At 36.9% G+C, this 20,271-nt stretch overlaps 5 protein-coding genes and 1 long non-coding RNA gene across 10 annotated transcripts; 5 read left to right on the forward strand and 1 right to left on the reverse strand.

Annotated features, from left to right (window-relative positions):
* Positions 1 to 34: 34 nt before the first annotated feature.
* On the forward strand, positions 35 to 2,500 carry LOC147535359 (putative prolyl 4-hydroxylase 6). The gene is made up of 7 exons (XM_086650536.1): positions 35 to 213; positions 711 to 824; positions 986 to 1,043; positions 1,135 to 1,215; positions 1,488 to 1,545; positions 1,651 to 1,817; positions 1,990 to 2,500. The coding sequence occupies exons 1-7, from the start codon at positions 125 to 127 to the stop codon at positions 2,365 to 2,367; spliced, it is 945 nt and encodes a 314-aa protein (XP_086506662.1). The 5' UTR covers positions 35 to 124; the 3' UTR covers positions 2,368 to 2,500.
* A 1,615-nt stretch (positions 2,501 to 4,115) lies between these two features.
* Positions 4,116 to 8,674, forward strand: LOC147535360 (transcription factor EGL1-like). Of its 3 annotated transcripts, none has more exons than XM_086650990.1 (9): positions 4,116 to 4,285; positions 4,434 to 4,629; positions 5,357 to 5,611; positions 5,959 to 6,055; positions 6,198 to 6,212; positions 6,300 to 6,356; positions 6,439 to 7,308; positions 7,869 to 8,321; positions 8,424 to 8,674. In XM_086650990.1, the coding sequence occupies exons 2-9, from the start codon at positions 4,499 to 4,501 to the stop codon at positions 8,493 to 8,495; spliced, it is 1,950 nt and encodes a 649-aa protein (XP_086507116.1). In that variant the 5' UTR covers positions 4,116 to 4,285; positions 4,434 to 4,498; the 3' UTR covers positions 8,496 to 8,674. The 3 variants fall into 3 exon arrangements, with proteins under 3 accessions (XP_086507116.1, XP_086507118.1, XP_086507117.1); XM_086650992.1 differs by having other exon boundaries at positions 4,164 to 4,285; positions 4,453 to 4,629; XM_086650991.1 differs by lacking the exon at positions 4,116 to 4,285 and having other exon boundaries at positions 4,338 to 4,629.
* Positions 8,675 to 9,490: 816 nt separating this feature from the next.
* On the reverse strand, positions 9,491 to 10,672 carry LOC147535361 (uncharacterized). The gene is made up of 3 exons (XR_015228388.1): positions 10,533 to 10,672; positions 10,369 to 10,439; positions 9,491 to 10,073 (listed from the first exon to the last, which is right to left on the reverse strand). It is a non-coding gene; the product is annotated as an uncharacterized LOC147535361 (long non-coding RNA).
* On the forward strand, positions 10,589 to 12,398 carry LOC147535362 (uncharacterized). 2 transcript variants are annotated; one of them, XM_086650997.1, is made up of 4 exons: positions 10,589 to 10,661; positions 11,600 to 11,715; positions 11,872 to 11,951; positions 12,043 to 12,398. In XM_086650997.1, the coding sequence occupies exons 2-4, from the start codon at positions 11,644 to 11,646 to the stop codon at positions 12,308 to 12,310; spliced, it is 420 nt and encodes a 139-aa protein (XP_086507123.1). In that variant the 5' UTR covers positions 10,589 to 10,661; positions 11,600 to 11,643; the 3' UTR covers positions 12,311 to 12,398. The 2 variants fall into 2 exon arrangements, with proteins under 2 accessions (XP_086507123.1, XP_086507124.1); XM_086650998.1 differs by having other exon boundaries at positions 11,600 to 11,667.
* Positions 12,399 to 13,123: 725 nt separating this feature from the next.
* LOC147535363 (putative F-box protein At1g32420) lies at positions 13,124 to 15,355 on the forward strand. The gene is made up of 2 exons (XM_086650993.1): positions 13,124 to 13,284; positions 13,755 to 15,355. The coding sequence occupies exon 2, from the start codon at positions 13,869 to 13,871 to the stop codon at positions 15,285 to 15,287; it is 1,419 nt and encodes a 472-aa protein (XP_086507119.1). The 5' UTR covers positions 13,124 to 13,284; positions 13,755 to 13,868; the 3' UTR covers positions 15,288 to 15,355.
* Positions 15,356 to 16,930: 1,575 nt separating this feature from the next.
* Positions 16,931 to 19,386, forward strand: LOC147535364 (F-box protein At5g49610-like). Of its 2 annotated transcripts, none has more exons than XM_086650994.1 (2): positions 16,931 to 18,636; positions 18,980 to 19,386. In XM_086650994.1, exon 1 carries the CDS (start codon positions 17,227 to 17,229, stop codon positions 18,577 to 18,579), a length of 1,353 nt encoding a protein of 450 aa, XP_086507120.1. In that variant the 5' UTR covers positions 16,931 to 17,226; the 3' UTR covers positions 18,580 to 18,636; positions 18,980 to 19,386. The 2 variants fall into 2 exon arrangements, with proteins under 2 accessions (XP_086507120.1, XP_086507121.1); XM_086650995.1 differs by having other exon boundaries at positions 19,016 to 19,386.
* The last annotated feature ends 885 nt before the right edge of the window (positions 19,387 to 20,271 follow it).

The raw sequence follows: 20,271 nt of genomic DNA on the forward strand, positions 1-20,271 counted from the left end.
TTCCCTATCAATCTGACTCGAGTTCGAATCAGACGGGAACGAGATGAATCGGAATCACATTGGAAACAAACCAACAAAATTAGTTCTTTTGGATTTGATCTTCTTCTTCTTCATCTGAACTTCAATGGCGTCTCGTCTTCTTTTTCTCTTTATAATTTCGATGTTTCTTGTTGTGGGATTCTTCTCTCATCTCTCTATCTCTGCCATTGATAAGTAAATCAATCTCATTTACACTTTGTCTATTTCTTGTAATGCTGAATTCTGTATTTCTAATTCTTTCTCTCTCTCTCTCTCTAGAATATTAATGGTTTCATCTCTTTATCAAATCATATTAGAATGTGGGTATGTTTAAAAACACCTTATATGTTTGATTGGTGAACGAAAATCTCATCACTCTATGTTTGGGGGATGGAAAATTACTAACTCATCTCATTTCTAGGGTTTTTGAAATTTGAGATGATCTGTTGATATAATTGTGAATTAATCGGAATTTAATTTGGACAATCATCTAATGGGTACTTGGAATTCGAGTGAACTTACTAGTTTTGGATATAATTGTGGATCTTTTTCATCTCAAAATGGGTTTCTTCCCCAACAAAATGAACTTCAATAGTATTAAGATTTCAATGATTAGGTTTCCTAATTAGAAGTTTTGTTATAATGGCAAGAATCATCTTATTCATTTATATTTGCAACCATGTCTGATGCAGTCATAGGAAGGAATTGAGAACAAAGAATGAGAAACCCATTATCAAATTGATTACATCAACCCAACCCACAAGAATTGATCCCTCACGGGTTATTCAACTCTCGAGACAGCCAAGGTCAGGTACCTCAAATGCAAAGCCGCTCTTTAATGTGCATGTACTCTCGTTTGTTTGCGTATTAATTTGATTAATTCAAACATGAATGAGCTAACCACATGTTTCGATTTTTTTTTATGTCTTGCTTGCTTATCAGCCTGACATCCTACTCCTGGTGGCAGGGTCTTCTTATACAGTGGTTTCCTCTCCGATGAGGAGTCGGATCACCTAATTTCTTTGGTAATTCCTTCTTGTTTCTCTGATACCATGAATACACGATATCAAACTTATTTTGTTCTAATTTGTTCTCAACGTCTATCTTTGGGCTCAGGCTCACTCCAAGCTAGAAAAGCCCTTCGTGGAAAATCATAACTCAGAGAAGTCTTCTGCAACGCCCTTGGTTATAAATCAAGTAAGCTTCACCATATCCTCTTTGCCGTATTAGTTGGCACTTGGCAGCAAATGTGCTCTTATTTGGTAACCCGATATGCAAAAGTTATGCTCGTCATACGGAAAATGATATCTCATATTGTTTCTTGTAGTTACTACATTTGAAGTCCCAGACCAATTACCGAAAGAAACTTCTACGTATTTAAATTTTTTTGAAGTACAATAGTAAAAACTTTCGTCATTCAGTTACATAAACTTGGACCACTTTTGAAATAGTTGTTTTTGTGATGTCAGGATGATATTGTTGCAAGAATTGAGGACCGAATTTGTGGTTGGACTTTTCTCCCGAAAGGTATAGTTCCTCAATAATCTTCTTAATCCCATATCTCATTGATTTGCATTTTATTTGGCGATCTTATATCTAGTAGGTATCTGAAAGTTATTCGGTCTTCTTCAGAGAATAGCGAAAATTTGCAGATTCTTCATTATGTCCTTGAGGATACTGAGCAAGTTCTCGACAATTTTGGTGTTAAAGGTAGAGAAGGTTCTGTCTTGATGGGTTCGGTTGTGATGTATCTTTCGGATGTCATTCGTGGCGGTGAGATTCTCTTCCCCAATACAGAGGTGAGAGATAGAAGCCCAAAACTTTCACTCTATGTTTATAAACAAGTTCAAATTTACTGCACGACTTATGCAATATGACGTTAGATGACTCCATTAGTTAAAGTTTGATTCCGATATTGAGTTCATCTTTTTATGTGAACTGGTTAAATGATATTTTTGCGATATATTGCAGCTTGAAGTGACAGAACCGAAGGATGAAACATGGTCTGATTGTTCGAAGGCAGGTTATGCCATTAAACCTGTTGCAGGAGACGCATTGTTTGCCTTTCATGTCCACCCGAACTCATCAGCTGACAGTAAAAGCTTGTATACTAGATGCCCTCACCTCGAAGGAGAACAATGGCTTGCCATTAAAAGCTTCCACGTGAAACCTATTTTTAAAGAGAAAGTCTTATCTGAATCTCAGTCATCTGACAACGAGTACTGCACTGATGAAGATGACAATTGCACAAAGTGGGCTGCTTTGGGAGAATGTCAGAAGAATCCGATCTATATGATCGGAACTCAGGATTATTATGGGTCATGTCGGAAGAGTTGTAATGTTTGTTGATGTTGTTAGACACTCGATGTTCGAATATCATTCTAAGCAACATTTGGAGGTACGTGTACATGATGTGTTTGTTCATTCTTTTAAGCCTCTTACTCAGCTTCGAATCTTATATAAATGTATGCTTGCTTTATAATCGTTACCGTTGAATTAAAGTATCCGAAAAAGAGAAAAAGAACAAATGACTTTTTTTTTCGCCATTTTTTTTTTTATCAAGTGGTCATTTATGAAACAAAAGTATCATATAGAATGTCACATATGGAAATCATGAGTCCAAGGAACGTCTGGGCCAGGCTTCTCTTTTCCCACTTTGTTTATATTTTAGTGTTTGAGAATCAAAAATGTTGTTTGGCCCGAAAAATGGGAGCCGTCAACCAGAAATCTGATGTATTCCCCCCTCCCCATTAGTTCAGACGTGTAGAAAGAAAAATACGGGGACCAACGAGAGCCATTCACATAAGCTTTGGGGCTAAAGTCGGCTCCCATTTTCTGGCCAAACAACAGTTCTCTAGAGAATTTATCTCTCACTCTAAGGTGGAGCATACCCTTTCATGATGCATTTTTCTCGTGTTGCCGAAAACTGATCACTCATTTTCAGACACAATTCGGATCTCCCTATGAACATTATTGAGATCTTTCATTTTCAGATCGTGGGAAAATTAATTTCATGAAAATTTCAATAACTAGTGACAATGGGAAAAAATAACAAAATTTTGGCTCCTTTTGATTGTAGTCATCTATATGACTGTCATTGTTCATCTTTCAACAGCTTTAATGTGAAAAAATCTTTCAATTATCAATGAATCCAAAAGGTAAAAAGTGTTACAGATATCAAGCACGGGGGAATTTTGTCAACAGCCTTTTTCTAAAAAAGTTTTCATCTTTGATCCTTGAAAAATGTGGTAATTGAAAAGAAACCCATATGACTTATCCTCTTTAGAGCTAACACTTTTTAGTTAACTTTATCCAAAGTTGGAATCCTAAGTGTATAGTATCTCATCAAAAAAAAAAGTTGTAGTTGTATAGACTAAATAGTAATAATATGGTTAAAGTAACTTTCATTTCCAAAAAATAATCATTATTTTTCTATTTTACTTTTTTTTGTTTATAGTGAAAGCTCCCCATTAACTAAATTTATTTGTCAATCGCAAAAATAAAAGCTTGACGATACATTAGAGAAAAGAAATAGGTTTTACAATTCAATGAAATATTACTCAATATATCGATCTAACTCTCGTTTGAATCTGATTTGTTGTGGGCTGGGGTTCAATAGTTAGTTGAGAAATGTTTCAGATAATATATTGTTCATTCAGGTGTTTATTAACTTTTGACTCAAAACGTGGTCGAAATCAACCATTCAGACTAGTCTAACAAAAAATGAACATTCTAAAATCAATCCTAGTGGGATCTAAATTTAACCACCTTAGAGAGAAGGAAAGTTCCTATCCACATAATAATGCTTCACTTGATGATTCTTGTGAATGTGGAGAAATTCCAAAGTAAGTACTGTTTTGTTTGTACATTTCACAGAGAGAGAGAGAGAGAGAGAGAGAGAGAGAGAAACCCATCAACTCATGTTTTAAAAATGGCACTTTCTTTTCTTACATGAAGATCTGAAACCCAAACAGTATCTGTGTTGTTTTTTTGTTATTTGTGTAGGGTCAAAGTGTTTAAGTTTCATGAGCTGAAATGATTTGCTTTTCTACTTTTTAACATCTCTATAAAACAAGATAAAGTATACTAATAGTCTCATTCTTAGTTCAACAACCCAATTATCTCTCTAAATTCACAAGATAGCTCTCTCTCTAGGACTAGAATTAGAGGTACCCAGTTGGTTTCCTCTGTTCAAGACTCCACTAATGCTCTATGGTCCTTACAAAAGAGCAGACTCCACATGGGTGTTCATCTGCAAACTGAAAAAGTGAGAAAATTTTACTAATTATAAAAACAAAATTTTGACAGCCTTTTAGTCTGGGTTTTTTGTTTTTGGGTCCAAAAAACAAGTTCTCAACAAGAAAAATCCCTTTTTTTTTATTATATTCATTTATGTCTTTTTATAGTTTGGGTAGAGAGATTGTGGTTTTGTAGGGTTGAAGAGTAGAAAGTGAATTTCAGTGTTCTTTAAGTTTTGGTCATGGCTACTGGGGGACTCCAAAAGGAAGAAGGAGTAAACCAAAATCATCTAAAACAACAGCTTGCTCTAGCTGTAAGGAGTATTCAATGGAGTTATGCAATCTTTTGGTCAATCTCAACTAACAATCAAGGGTATAATTTTATCAAAATTTACTTTTTCTTTGAGTGATTTCTTCTCTATTTTTAAGTAGTTTCTTCATACATGGGTCTGCTTATTTTTATCTGAAATTCTATGGGTATCATCTGTTTTGAGTTGAATCATTATATCTTGGGAAGTATTGGAAGTTTTCTTCTATATTATGACTCCAGTAGTGCTAGGGAACAAGAAAAAGTAGCCAGAGTCGGAGTAGAAATCCTTGGTGACTTTTTGTGGTTCGAGTTTCAGTGGATTAGAATCATCTGAAGCGCGAACCACAACAAGCCACATAGGATTTCTGTCCAAGAGTCTGCTTAATTTTTCTAGTTCCCTAGCATTTTTTTGCGACTTTACCTTTTCCCTAGTTTGTTGTCACTAAGATTCTGCATTGTGGATTAAAATTTGATTCTTATTTGGTAGAAATTGATGAAATAGACAAATTGTGTCTATGGGTTTTTGCTAAATCTACCTAAAGTTGATCATAATCTTCTCAATACTGCTCACATTCAGTTTTCAGGGAAAAAAGACGGCAAATGGTGTAATATGAATGAACTTGGAAGATAGTCTCCTCTAAGAAAAGAATTTTTTTTGGTTACCGATGATTAAGTCGCAGAAACTCATTTTATTACCGATGATTGTTAATGGTTTTCGTTTGATTTTTGTATACATGTTAGCTGCAAAGGTTTACCGTTTATTAAAGTTTCATTGTGAATTTGGAATTAGGGTTTTGGAATGGGGTGGTGGATACTACAATGGTGATATAAAAACAAGGAAAACGCTACATACTATGGAGTTTAATGCAAGTAAATACGGGTTGCAGAGAAGCGAGCAACTAAGGGAACTGTATGAGTTTCTTTTAGTAGGTGAAACAAATCAACACCCAAAGAGATCTTCTGCTTCTTTATCTCCCGAAGATCTTTCAGATGCTGAGTGGTACTACTTAGTTTGCATGTCCTTTACATTCAATCATGGTCAAGGGTATGTATACTCCTTCGAATGCTCTTAACTTCGTCTTCTTCGCTGGTTTGTGGATTTGAACACGGCATAATGTGGTTTACGCTACCATAGGAAGAAGCAACGGTTGAACCACTAGTACCCCTGGCTAGCCTACTAATACAGTAATGGTTCCTTTTAGATGAGTCGTATTAGGTACATGACTACATTATTTTTACGGGTTGATCTGTCCATTAGGTTAGCTGATATTAACCAGCCCTTTCGATAGAAATTTCTAGTTCTACCCCTAGGAAGAGAGGTATCTTAACACCTAACGGACGATACTGGTTGGTCGACAATGTTACAAATCAATGTTTCTTGTTTATTATCAGGTTGCCTGGAAAAGCATTAGCAAACAATCAACATATTTGGCTATGTAATGCTCATTTTGCAGATAGCAAAGTTTTCACTCGTTCTCTGCTTGCGAAGGTTGGTGTTCTTTGGATATCTTCCAGTTTAACTGGAGCAAATCTCAACTGGAACTGTTATCATAACAAACTGACTTTTTTCTCTTGTGTGTCTCCAACCTTGTTGCTGTCGATTTTCGGATGAAATCAATTTTTGCCATTAGAGTGCATCGATTCATGTAAGTTCGTCTCTCTTTGGATTTCAACTAAATGCTTATCAATTTTCGTCCTGAAGTTTTAATTTGTACCATGATTTTGAATTGCAGACTGTCATGTGTTTTCCATTCTTGGGTGGTGTTATCGAACTAGGTGTGACGGAAACGGTAACTTCTTCTATCACGTTTTTATTGTAGATTTCCATCTGAAATTATGTTATTTTCTAATTACTTAATTTTCCGTGACAAGGTATTGGAGGACCTAGCTCTACTTCAACATGTTAAAACTGCGTTAATGGAGTTCAAAAAGCCTACTTGTTCAGAAACGAGCCAACAAAATGGAAACAAAAATGGCGAAAACCTTGCGGGTATAGAGATTCAACCAGAATATGGATCTCCGCTCATATACAATCTCCCTCAATCCATTATGAAAGAAGAGATCCAGCTTGATCCTAATGGAGTCAAGGAACTAAACACAAATATCTGTGATGACTTATTAGCAGATTCTCCTGAAAACAGTTCGGACGGGTTTGAACCCAATCAACAAACTGAAGATTCGTTTTCGATGGACGTAGTAAATGGTGGTGCTTCTCAAGTTCAGAGCTGGCAATTCATGGATAACGACCTCAGCCACGGAATTCCTGGTTCCGTAAGTTCAAGCGATTGTATATCACGAACGTTTTTGCTCCCCAACAAGCCGTTTTCTTCTCTAAATATGAAGAGCATGAATAAACTTAGTGAATTGGATCTTGGCACTGACGACATTCACTACTCAAGGACCCTTTCTACCATTTTCAAAACTTCTAAGTTACTAATGATTGAACCTTGTTGTAGAAGTTGTAATCCGAAATCGAGCTTTAGGAAATGGAAAAAGAGGGGTTTAGTAGATTCTCATAAGCTTCAATCTGGACAGTCCCAAAAGACCTTGAAGAAAATTTTATTTCAAGTTCCTTATATGCATAGTGGTTCTTCTTTAAAATCCTTAGAACAAAAACAGATCAAGAATGGGATTTGGAAACCCGAAGAGTGTGGTGACATAGGGTTGGACCTTGAAAGTAAAACAGAAGAACTGAATGAAAAGTTTATCGTTCTCAAATCGCTGGTTCCTTCAATGAACAAGGTATGTTCTTTACTCGATGCTGTTATGTTTCATTAGATGTAACCACGCGAGTCCAAAAGTTCTCGACATTGTCCCCGATTCTGCACCCAGGCTCAAGCCATATGGGTACGGCTTTAGTTCTTGGGGAATGCTCCATGAGCCCACACAAAAGGCTTTGACTCTTGCTATGCTTGAGGTTGCACCTGCAGCTCCATCTCCTGATGCTCATCACCAAACCGATATAGAATATCACATTCCCCCGCCCTTAGAGGCGAACAATCCTTGGCTCTGATATCATTTCTGATAACCCAAGTTCTACAAGTTGTCGTTATTGCCCCCGTTTTTGCCACCACTAGCCCAAAAAGGTGCCTGGTTTTGTTCTTGCTAACAAAGTAATGCTAGAGTGACCATTTTCTTGGATCAAATTAGACTACAACAAGATTTGGGTACTTGGGTGTAACATGTTCAATAAGATATTTTATTTGTTCACCGATATGTTTACACTATATATGCTTCTTCTAGCTTTTCTTCTTGAGGAATCTTGAACATTTATTCGCTAATTACTCGTGTTTCTTATGCAGACCGATAAAACATCAATCCTCAATGACACAATAGATTATCTGAAAGAGCTTGAAAGGAGAGTGGATGAATTGGAATCTTGCAGGGGAGTTACAGAGATTGAAGCAAGAAATAGAAGGAAACCCCCAGATATAGTAGAAAGAACATCTGATAATTATGGTACTGACGAAAATGATAACCCGAAAAAACCCATTATAAACAAGAGAAAAGCCAGTGATATCAATGATATTGATGAGATTGATCTTGATCCAAAGTGGGTGTTACCAAAAGATGGTTTATCAACATTTGTTACCGTTTGCTTGATTGATAAAGAAATTTTGATTGAGATCTCTTGTCCGTGGAAAGAGTGTTTGCTTCTTGAAATCATTGATGCAATAAACGATCTTCACTTGGAAGCTCACTCGGTTCAATCATCTAACTCCGACGGGTTTCTCACTCTGAACATCAAATCTAAGGTTTAATCTTTACTTTAGACCATAAAACACCATTTTCTTCTTGTGTCTATCAAAGGTTGACATGGGTTAACGTTTTTTTTTTTTTTTTTTTTGTTTCTGCAGTTCAAGGAAGTAGGAGTTGTATCAGCAGGAATGATCAAACAAGCAATTCAAAGAGTTATTAGTAAGTTTTGATGATTGTTTCGTTTGCCAAAGAGTTCCTTAGGAAAAACTAGGGTTAGTGTTTGTAGGATAATTCAAGCTCTTTGGGTTCTTATATTATTGATATTGTTGTAAAATGAGTGCAACTAGGGTGTTGTTTTGAATCTGCATTTTCTGCACATAACTAGTTAGTATAGTAGTTTCTCTATTAACCTCTCTCCCTTCTTTCCTACTTTTTCATGAATCTAACTTAATACATTTGTGTTTGAGGCGGTCTGGGTTCAGACTTCCTTAAAGTTTGTTGACCTATCAAAAAACTTCGAAAGGACTAGTGAAACTCTCTCAGGTGGTAACATGTGTTGTTGTCTACAGTTTTGAGCAATGCTCGATCCCTAGTGGTGGGGTTCTTGTTCCTCTATTAAAACTATGTCATATATTCAGAGAAAACAGCAAAAGAAAATCACCCTTAATCATCTACCAATCGAAGATATGACCTCGATGCATATATATATATATATATATATATATATATATATATATATATATATATATATATATATATATATATGCAATGCTTTCTTTTAATTAAACGGTTGTGTTCCTTTTGTCTGTACTAGTTCTGAGTCGGTTGCTTAATGCCTGGGAAAGGCCCCCAAGGAAAACAATCCTAGTCCATATCCCCGGGACAGTACAAGGCTGCCCGCTCTCGTCATAGGAGCAGCTCGATCAGTCCATCGACAGTGTGACTAGGTCAGGAGGTGGGACCCTTTTGCGCAACCCTCAAAGCCTATCCTTTTCCCCATGTAAGAAATCCATTTTTCCGACTTCCCTCACCTACATTGTTCCATTGGCTAGAGGCTCTTCACCATGGAGATCTCATGCAGTTACGAGTACGACAGGGTGTGGGAGGCATTCGGTCCTTGGCCAACTTAAAGAGCTCTATCCTATCATATCAAAGACATTCAGGCCAAACCAGAAACTAATGCTCAAAATTGTAAAACAAGCACCCAGTTAAGAACAAGCAAGTCTAGCCATGAATCAAATCCGATTTTCTTCTCAATGTTGAAAAAAATGATACATATACTAAAACTAAATAAGGGTAATTTATATCATCTCTAATGAAATACTATTTGATATTTTTTTTATCATTACTGTATCTAGTTCTTCGTAAAGCAAAAAAAACAGGGAACAAGAAAAACTAGGCAGACGCTTCTAGGCAGAAATCCTATGTAGCTTGCCGTGATTCGTGGTTCAGTAGATCAGAATCATCGCGATCACGAATCACAACAAGCCACAGTAAGGTCTCTGTAGAGAATCTGCCCATTATCAAAGAAGACAAAGATAACCCATTGTTCTTCAACTACTAGAATTTTCACCATTGTTGAGTTTCATAGAAGAAGATTGAGAAGAAGAAGATGAATCAGTTGTTTTCTTAATAGAACAAGAAGTTCTAAATGCTTCTACCTGTGATTGACATTTCAAGTAATCACCTTTATTTTCTTCCAAACATTTCTTCAAAGCTTCAACATCACAAGAAGATATGACCTTTTTTCCATCACTCATCTTCTCATCCATTATTGCCCTTAATCAAAGTTTGCTCTGTTTCTTAACCTAATTCAAAAACATAATTCAATGATCAAATACTAGAAATTTGTCTCCAATTAACAATACACAAAACTGGATTGATGATGATGAAATTAACAAAACTTAAAGTATCAGAATAGAAACCCTAGAACTCAGAATCAAACCCCCAATATAAGTAAGTACCTGCCAAGATTTCGAATTTTTTTGGATAAAGGAGGTAACTTTGAGAATACTCAAATTGTGGGTTATAGATCTAAAGCAGAAAAAAACGAGATTAATAATCAGAGAAACTTGAGGCAAAGAGAGAGAGTGAGAGACTTACTTATAACTAGAGAGAGGGAGAGAAATTTGTTGCAGTGGTTCTGTGAAATGGTATTGTAAACCATGAAAACCCTAGATATGGAACATGTGAAAATTCCACCCAAATGAGGAAAAAGAGTGAATGTTTAGGGCAGGAGGTGTAAACAAAGTGTAAGAATAAAGTACCTTATTGCAAGTGAATATTTATTCAAGTTCCCTTTTAAACTGCAAAGAACTGAATCAGAGAAGCTAGACTCAGAATATCAAACTAGGGTTTTTCATCTCTCTTCATTGCTCTATAGGGCTTATTCCCAGGTAAAACCCTAACTCTATCTTCTATGTTGTTTCTTATTTTTCCACCTATCTAAGGGTTTCTTCAAAAAACTTGTAGTCCTGAAGTTTTATTGGTCAAAGTTGTTACTTTAATTTTTATAGATGTTATGAATCTTCCTGTGAACATTTAAGCTCAATTTAGTACTTGGAAAGAAATTAGGGCACAAAATAGGGAGTAGGGATCAACAAATTAGTAGTCTTCTCAGATTTCCTGCTGTGCTTTCTAAATGTCTTTTTCACCATGATAGTTAGAAAATTTCTTATTCACGAGCTTTATAGTTAATTGGTATATTTTAATGAGTTTAGGGAAAATGTTGTATGCTCGGCCACTTTCCGTGAGTGAACCCCGGCCACCTCACCCGGCCTGGATTCACCCGGGAGAGTGGCCAGTGCGTAGTACCTCAGCAGACTAGTAGCTCTCTTAATGAGAAGAGTGAGTTAATGTGCAAAGAGCAAATCATATGTTGTTGTATCGTCCCAAATGAAACCTTGGTCGGTCGGTCTAGTACCTAAGACTCTCACTCGTTAGAAATTCCAAAGATTTGGTTATTGATATAACAGTTTCACATCACTTGGGTTAGCGTCTAGAGCCTATACTGTAGGTGAGAAGCCAGTACTTAAGTGGGCTTTTGAGTTGTGAGAGTTGAGGCCAATGAAACTTCGTATACGTTGGACTTTTCCATGGGTTCAAAGGCTTAGCAGGTCGATGAAAGATTGATGGACACAGTAGACTTAGATGCAAAAGTAAAGATTCCTCTCCTTTTTCAATATTTTCTTTCGTGTTAGTTATTGATTTTGTTATTGGACACTTCTTTCGGGCGTATTATGAGGTGTGTTATGTTTTCTCTTGTTATTATTTTGAAGCTTTGAAACGCTTTAAATGATCGTCTTGAGTTATACTGATGACCACTGTCGTTTAGGTTTTACAAGAAGGTAGTACATTATTCACTCCACTTCTTTATCAATGAGCACAGAAGTACCATCAAAGGTGAAAGTTGTACCTAAATTGGTGAAGTTGGAAAATGGCATGAAATTGGTAACATGTTGATCATAAAATTACCCATTTACTGCTTAAATTGTGTCATCTGTTTTACGTATGGTCTCACCAAGCCCGAGCCCGGTGTCACAACTCACACGGCTGAGAGTTCGGTTCACAGACCCACTACACGGTTAACACTGAATTTATCTTCAGGCTGAATCATGGGTTAGTAAAATGAGTGGATCAGCAGACGATGAATCAACTGAATTGGAAGTTGTGGGTCGGCCCGCCAGGTTAAACTTTGTGAATTTTCTGCAAATTAACAAATTGTAGTTTTCCATTATAAAAGATTTTCTAAGAAGTTTCTCCATGTACCATCTGAAGGTTGGGCTTAGGAGCAAAAGGTACAATTCATTCAAGATTGGAAGCTTCAACAGATCCCATAGAAAAAAGATTGCGAGCGAAGTTGGAAGCTGGAAAACGTCGAGCTGGTAAAAAAATTGAAGACGAACTAAACCCTTCTGAAAGAAAAGACGATGAACAAGATAGCGATGATGACGACGAAGATACTGGAAGCAGAACCAACGCTTTTACTAAGAAAAAAGTCGGTTTGTTGTCCTCGTCTTTACAGGCGAAGAAGAAACGAAGATAATTTTTTTTGTGTTCCATGAAATAGAGAAAACCAAAGTATCGAATGAGTTGTGTACTTGTTTTCGTGTAACAATTTCCTTCCACCACCACCGCCATTATCATTCTTTTCTCTTTCCTCCTGCCTCTGCTTAATATGCTTTGTTCCTCTCTCTATCTAATTCGAGGAGGGGAGGATTCTCTAACCATCAATGTGAAGGACAACCCAAGAAACGGTAAAAAAAAAGCAACAATAATTGGAAATAGTCCTCGATGCTCCAATGCCATGTGCACTCTCTTCTTCTGCAGGAGCATGAACAACACACTATTACAAAGTTGTAAGCAAGATTTGCAACTGTACATGAACAGTTAATACACAAGAGAAGGGGGGAGATTGAAGGGGGATAGAGAGTGAGGAAGGAGGAGTGAGTGAGAGGAAGGAAGGAGGGAAATAATGGTGGTCGAAGATGGTGGACAAAGGTGAAGAAAGATTCGAAAAAAAAGTAAAGGTTGTCGGCAATAATAGGCAACCGTTACTAGAGTGGAGAAAAAATAGTGATGGGGTTGGGGAAGTTGGGGAAAACAAAGAGAAAAGAAATCATTCAAGGTCGCAAGTCCGAGCCAGCCAGTCGACGGCCGGACAACCTAACGGCCTTATATCAAATATTGGTCGAGACATTGCCTCACGTTGCCTTCAACCAAACTAGAGATTGCCTTCAACAATAGGGTAAAAGACCGGCCTATTCGACCTAGAAAGGGCACCAAACTAGAGATTGCCTTCAAAAATAGGGTAAAAGAACGGCTTATTCGACCTAGATAGGGCACCAAACTAGAGATTGCCTTCAACAATAAGGTAAAAGACCGGCCTATTCGACCTAGATAGGGAAAACAAAAACATACTAATATAAACAGAACGTGACTCTCTCTCTCTCTCTCTTTCTCTTTCTCTTTAGAAGTAAGTCAGTCGTCTTGCTGTCCTTCTCCTACTCAATCAACCTGGTATGTATCTTCTTCTGCCTCTCTATCAATCTATTATGCTTTTTTCTTTATACAGTATCAAATTTAAATATAAGCTAAGGGTTTAGACTTTATCCTCATTTTTAAAGTTTGTTTTTTGTATGATAATGTGTATAAAAAAAAACCCCACATAAATTACAATAGGTTACATGTTGTTAGTCAATAGTCTGTCTTTAAGATAATTAAAAAAAGAAAAAGGAACACAGCTAATGGGTAAACCCTAATAATATACTTCAAAGAGCCACCGACAACAATGACAAAACTTGGTTGCCCCAAGTGGTTTGCAGTGCTGACATAAACTTCAAAATTCTGGAGGTCTCATGTTCGATTTCCAGAAGAGGTGTATCAATGTGTTTTAATGACTAACGTAGATCATCGTAGTCTATTACCATTGAGTCTTAAGATTAAAGATTGATACTTACATGTATGTATGTTGTATACGTATGGGACAGGGAAGGTGGGTAATAATTTCCTGCACCACTAGGATCAAAATGCTGCTGCTTTTACTCCCATGAAATTATTTAATCTCAACAACAACAAGTTTGAAGTTAAAGAAGAAGAAGAAGATGGTTAGATCATCTACTACTACTACTACTACTTCAGATTGTCTCCCTCCTACTCCTCCTAGTAATGATGATTGGTTGATATATGAGATACTAACCAGACTCCCTGTCAAGTCCCTTTTCCGTTTCAAGACTGTTTCTAAAGAATGGTGCTCTTTAATTGAAAAAGATCAAAACTTCACTGATTTACACCTTACCCGTTCCAAAACACGCCCTCCTTGTCGTATATTTATTGTTGTTCCTGTACCATTGACATCCGAGGAGAGAAAAAAGATTATGGATTCAGAGGTTGAAATAGACCATTGGCCTTACAAGGAATTCTATATTACAGCTGACTTGGTTTTTGAAGACAATGGTACTATGGAAGCCGTTGTTGATACAGTAAGGGAGGTTAACTCACACTCTTACGATATGATTACAGAACCTGTAAATGGTTTATTTTGTCCTATTGAGTCACAATTTGAGCATGTTGTTCGTATATGCAATATCAGTACCCAACAAGTATCATCGTCGTTTCAATCAACATCAGAAGAACCAAAACGTAATCAGTATGGCATTAGTTATGAGCTCAAGTATAAGTGGGAATCCTTAAAGTACGGATTTGGTTTTGATCCTGTCACTAAGGAACACAAATTGGTTTGTCTGTGGCACGTACATCCACATAACGGTGACCGCGATTATTACTTTTGTGAGGTTTTGACATTAGGGCGACAAGGTGGTATTAGTAGCTGGAGAAGGATCAATGACGTCCCACCACCATATGAACTAGTAGATGACTCAGATGTCTCTGATGACTCTGTTTATGTGAATGGTGTTATTCATTGGAGCACTTATGATCTTAATCATGGCTTTTGGGGTAGTAAATTTGATCATACATACATAGTTGCATTTGATGTAGGAAAGGAGAAGTTCAGAACAATCACAGTCCCTTATTTGATCCTTGGCGAAGAAGCTTACTACTTTCGCGGCAATTCACGTCATGGTAGACGTGTTAATTTATTAAAAGTTAGTGGGCATTTAGCTATGCTAATAAGAGTGAATAGCAATCTGTTCAAGTTGTATATATATGAAAATGCTGATTACAAGAAAGAAGAGGAGGATATTAATAACACAGAAAGATGGATTGAAGTCAAGAGTATCACATTGCCGTTGGATTTGGAGGAAAATTGTGTCAAGTTTTATACTTTTGCAGGATCAGATGACAAGATAATCGCAACATTTTATAATAGACGGGGTTGTGGTAAAACATTTCGGAAGAATAAATGTTTATCTTTTTATTGTTTCAATTGGAAAAAGGATAGTTGGACAGAGTTTGAAGTTAGTGGAATCCCCTCATCGGTTCCACATATCTGCTTTGATAGCTATTTTACTACTTTCTCCGAAAGCCTTTTACCCGTCAACAATCAGGCGGCTCTGTCATAGAACATTTTCCATATATATATATATATCCACCTTTAAGACAGAGACACTTATATATATATAGTTCTTTTTAGTTCTGTTGTTATGGTTTGTTCTTACATTCTTGAGGTTGATGATGAGACTCCAAAATCAAATTTTTATATAAAAGGTTAGAAACTTTGAATTTAAAGAACATAAATTAAAACCTCATGGGCCGACCAATAGTTAAGGCTCCAGACACTCCTAGGCAACAGGAGATGTGGGATTGTTATATCCACAGCACCCTGGAGACAAGTCATCCTCGACTCTGATACCCAAAGTATTTGCACAACACACCTCTCAGTAATTCATCGACAATGAGATGAGAGTAGCAGATTAGAATCTGACAAAATCTCAACTGTAAATCAAACAAGTCACCTGTGAACCCTATCGAGCTCATTAATCGACGGCACATTAGCTCGGGCTCAGATTACAATGTCCAATATCAAGCTCATTACATCATGGCTTTTAAGTCATTAGAAAGCTAAACCTGCAAATATCATAGACAAGATAAAGTAATCGAAGGAAGCTTCTCATATATGAATGTATGAACTATAATCTAAACCTAGAAATAGAATTTGCTTAAATTTGGTCAAAATCACGGTTGTTTTTCACCACGGATAAAGCTATTGGATTTGCACAAGTAAAAGCATGGAAAAGGGTGTTTCGGCTTTCATAATCTTTGGGATCATGGCACGGGTAGGAGTTGGTCTGGATCGGATGTCCACCGCCTACGGGTTATAACATTCATTGAATGGGGGGTAGGGATCGCATACTAGTTGTTCTGATTTGTTGCAGTTGAAGAACTCCAAAGGGATCGCATTGATCCAATTCTTGGTTAACTAAATATCGGGTTTGTATTGGATCATGCCATCTCTTTGGAATTTTTCTCCTGTCACTCCTAAAAAAAAGATATGTCACTTTCCAATCGAGGATCTCTTCCGGTGTGCAGATATGCGTTACATATATCTTATCGCCTATAAGACGTTAACATTATCTTAAGAGGATCGAGAAAGTCACGATATTTTAAGTTCAAATGTACGACTAGAAAAATGAGAATATTTTTTCTTCTCTTAAAGGGATTGTACAAATTTCTGTTTTTCAAGGAAAATGAGACTAATTTAGAGGTGTACAAATACTTACATCATCGGATCGGACCAGACAAAATAGCATTTCAACCCTTAGCGCAGTGACACTCCACAAAATAAATTTGGCACCTCATTTGCCTGTTAGGTGTGGGGTTTATTGGAGCTAGGGCAAAACAATAGTTCTCTTGTATGTGCTCCCACAAGAGAGGCTCAACAAGACACAAGCAATTTCTTGTTATGATAACCTGATAGCACATGCAAAGTTTTTAACAAAAATTGAAATAAAAAAATACCCAATAAATTTTGAAATCATCTATATAATATCTCGTAGGTTCGAATAGAAAGCCGGCCAAACCTTATAGTCGTGTCTAACCGGCTAGAATTTATGGTTTAGGCGGGTTGCGCCCATCTCACACATGGTGTACCAATGGACTCATCTGGCTGGGGCGGCTTGTTGGGGGGTTCTGAGCTTGGTGGCTTTTTCCGAGCCCCTAGAACCAAATTTAGACGATTTGCCATTTTAGGCGGGAACGAGTCCATCAGGTCACATTCAGTTCTCACACCTTCCAATCAAAGTCTTCCCTTTTTCTTTTTCTAGGGTTTCAGACTTGCCTTCAGTTCAGTTCCCCCCACTCAGAAGAAATCAACCAAAATACACTATGAATTAGAGGAAGAAAAAAACCCTAAATCTAAGAAAAATTTACCACCAATCAAGAGATCTTGGTATGTAATTTCTTTCTAGGGTTTCAAGTTTGTTCATTTCTTGAAAAAAATTGTAATACTTGCTTGTAATTTCCACCACCACCACTTGAATCAAAATTGCTGCTTTTACTGCCATGGACTCTAATCTTAACAACAACATCCAGTTGAAGAAGAAACAGAAGAAGATGGTCAGAACATCCAGTTGTGTTAGTAATGGTGATATCTTAATATATGAGATATTAACCAGACTCCCTGTCAAAACCCTTTCCCGTTTCAAGACTGTTTGTAAAGAATGGTGTTCTTTAATCGAAAAAGATCAAAACTTCATTCATTCACACCTTCTTACCCATTCTAAAACACCCTCTACTTGTCGTATATTTATTGTGGTTCCTGTTCCATTGCCAGAGGGGGAGATAGAAGAGGAGGATCCATGGGGCGAAATAAGCCTTTGGCCTTATGAGGAATTCTATATTACAGCTGACTTGGTTTTTGAAGACAATGGTAGTACTATGAAAGCCATTGTTGATACAGTTAGGGAGGTTGACTCAAGCTCTTATGATATGATTACCAAACCCCCCATAAATGGATTATTTTGTTGCATTGAGTCACAGTTGGAGCATGCTGTTCGAATATGCAATATCAGTACCCGACAAGTATCACCGTCGTTTCAATCAACATTGTCACAAGTATTTAGACGCCGTAAGTGTGAATCGTTCCAATACGGATTTGGTTTTGATTCTGACACTAATGAACACAAATTGGTTTGTGTGTGGCAGAGACATCACCGTATTCATGGTCCCCTTTCTTTTATTTGTGAGGTTTTAACGTTAGGGCATCAAGGTGGTATTAATAGCTGGAGAATAATCGATGACGTCCCACCACCAGATGATGAACTAACAGATGACTCTGTTTATGTGAATGGTGTCATTTATTGGAGCACTTATAATCTTAAGAATGGCTGGTGGGATAGTGAATTTGGTCCTACGCGCATCGTTGCATTTGATGTAGGAAGGGAGAAGTTCAGAACAATCACAGTCCCTGATTTGACCCTTTGTGGAGCACCTCACCACTTCCGCGACGATTTACGTTACGATTCACAAGTTAATTTATTAGAAGTGAGTGGGCATTTAGCTATGCTAGTTAAAGTGAACCATTGTGTGTTCAAGATGTATATGTATTCAAGTAGTAACGACGAAAGATGGATTGAAGTTAAGAGTATCACGTTGCCGTTGCATTTGGAGGAAAACTGTGTTAAGTTTCATACTTTTGTAGGATCAGATGACAAGATAATTGTAACATTTTATGATAGAGGGAATTGTCGTAAAAATGCGGGGAAGAAGAAATGCTCATCTTTTTATTGTTTCAATTGGAAGAAGGATAGTTGGACGGAGTTTGAAGTCAGTGGAATTCCTTCCCGGGTTCCACATATCTGCTTTAATAGCTCTTTTACTACTTTCACCGAAAGCCTTTTGCCTGTCAACAATTAGGTCGTTCTATCATAAAACATTGTAGCTGAGTATCAACTTCACCCTATTATCTGAAAAGTAAGTTAGTTTCTTTCTAGTTCTTGTTAGTCGGTATAAAGGTGTGTACTTACTTTCAATGGTAATAATACTGGGAAAATCAAACTTTTATATGAACCAATCTTAAACCTAGAAACAGGATTTGCTTAAATTTGGTCAAAATTTAATTACTACCATGAAGCTCTGAGATATCCCATTTCTCAATAGACATTCTCTTAGGGGATTGTTTGAGCAATGACAGTTCCATTTTGTTTTTTCTAGTCCATCGAGCAAGTCTATTTAATTCTCGATTGAACTTTCTATTTATATAACAAAATTTATAACTAACAAAAGAAACTCACATTGTAATAAATTTCTGCTTCAGATGAGCACCCTTTAAAAAGTAACTTTTCGTATCCAGAGTCAATGGCAAAAGATATTGCATTCATTGCCGCCATTACTTCGCCTTCGTCTACTGTGTTGCACTTGAAAAAGGTTGGATGCACCGGCAAGACCGACATCTGCATTATTGTATACCACCAAAACAGAAGTTGCATCCTCAGATATGGTTTGAAAGGAAACATCAAATTTGTTGTAACATAATTGCTCGGAGTTGAAACCACTGTTGATGTAGTGTTAGATCTGGGTTGGTTAACTTCCATTTTCTTTATTATAAAATTTGTCTTGTTAATAACATCTTCGATACCTGAATTTGTCTCAAGAAACACTACTGAACATCTTTCTTTCCAGATTTGCCATAAGAGAATTGCAATATGAGAAATTTAACTTCTATCTCCAGGCGGCGATCTTGACTGAGTTTTTTTTCCTTCCTTCCTTCTTCATCTTCTTCTCCTTCTCCTTCATTCTTCTTTTTCTCTCTCATCTCTATCTTCTCTCTCTCTATTCGACGTTGAAAGAAAGGACCCCTTTTGCGGCGTATAGAGAGAGATTGGAGAGAAGAAGAAAGAATGGGAACAAGTAAAAGGAAGGAGAAGCAAAAAAAGATGAAGGAAGAAGAACTCCTTTTTAATTAAAGTCGTCGGACGGAGACTGCAGGTCAACGACTTTTTATTGGGTGGGTAAAAGTAACCTTTAAAAGTAGTAGTATCTTTAACCAAACATAGTCATACGGAATTGATCAAGTCAAACTTACAAAATACATTACCTATAAAATCTTCCCCGGTAGAATTGAACCAAACTAACAAAATTTGAACCAAATTTAGTCGATTTACCATTTTACGCCTGAATGAGGCCATCGAATGGGTCAGAGGTCAGCATCCCGCTATTCCCTTCTAAAGTGCAGAATAGGATCACTACCATTCCACGTTAACTCAGATCATGACAAACAGAAATGGATGTTATCAAGCTCACTCATCCAGTTACACGTTAGTTTCTTTTCATATAGAAAGCCTTGGACATCCTACCTTTAAACCAAGTACTCAATAGATTCAAAGCTCTATGCACTGGACGGCAAATCATTTGATTAAGGATATTAAGCTTCATATCTCCTCCTTTGAAAACATCAACTTTTTGTATGTGAATAGGAAGATACGAGTGTATAAGCAGTGTCCAGTGGGCATGGATTGTTCTCTAATCTCAATTCTTTGTGATAAATTTAGGAGGTGTAATCTTAACAATTGAAAATATATTTGAGACGTACTTATAATCTCAACCCTT

This window comes from Eschscholzia californica, unplaced genomic scaffold (assembly GCF_041429995.1).
Source record: "Eschscholzia californica isolate CP2 unplaced genomic scaffold, dmEscCali1.0.p SCAF_6, whole genome shotgun sequence".
NCBI classification, from domain to species: domain Eukaryota; kingdom Viridiplantae; phylum Streptophyta; class Magnoliopsida; order Ranunculales; family Papaveraceae; genus Eschscholzia; species Eschscholzia californica.

Excerpts from the sequence above, each read along its gene's own strand:
- LOC147535359 (XM_086650536.1), top strand. The coding sequence starts at position 125 with ATGGCGTCTCGTCTTCTTTTTCTCTTTATAATTTCGATGTTTCTTGTT. Across the intron at positions 825-985 it reads CAACTCTCGAGACAGCCAAG|GGTCTTCTTATACAGTGGTT; the intron begins GTCAGGTACCTC and ends TCCTGGTGGCAG. Across the intron at positions 1,044-1,134 it reads CGGATCACCTAATTTCTTTG|GCTCACTCCAAGCTAGAAAA; the intron begins GTAATTCCTTCT and ends CTTTGGGCTCAG.
- LOC147535360 (XM_086650990.1), top strand. The coding sequence starts at position 4,499 with ATGGCTACTGGGGGACTCCAAAAGGAAGAAGGAGTAAACCAAAATCAT. Across the intron at positions 5,612-5,958 it reads ACATTCAATCATGGTCAAGG|GTTGCCTGGAAAAGCATTAG; the intron begins GTATGTATACTC and ends GTTTATTATCAG. Across the intron at positions 7,309-7,868 it reads TGGTTCCTTCAATGAACAAG|ACCGATAAAACATCAATCCT; the intron begins GTATGTTCTTTA and ends TTTCTTATGCAG.
- LOC147535362 (XM_086650997.1), top strand. The coding sequence starts at position 11,644 with ATGAGCACAGAAGTACCATCAAAGGTGAAAGTTGTACCTAAATTGGTG. Across the intron at positions 11,716-11,871 it reads TGGAAAATGGCATGAAATTG|GCTGAATCATGGGTTAGTAA; the intron begins GTAACATGTTGA and ends ATTTATCTTCAG. Across the intron at positions 11,952-12,042 it reads GTTGTGGGTCGGCCCGCCAG|GTTGGGCTTAGGAGCAAAAG; the intron begins GTTAAACTTTGT and ends TACCATCTGAAG.
- LOC147535363 (XM_086650993.1), top strand. The coding sequence starts at position 13,869 with ATGGTTAGATCATCTACTACTACTACTACTACTTCAGATTGTCTCCCT.
- LOC147535364 (XM_086650994.1), top strand. The coding sequence starts at position 17,227 with ATGGACTCTAATCTTAACAACAACATCCAGTTGAAGAAGAAACAGAAG.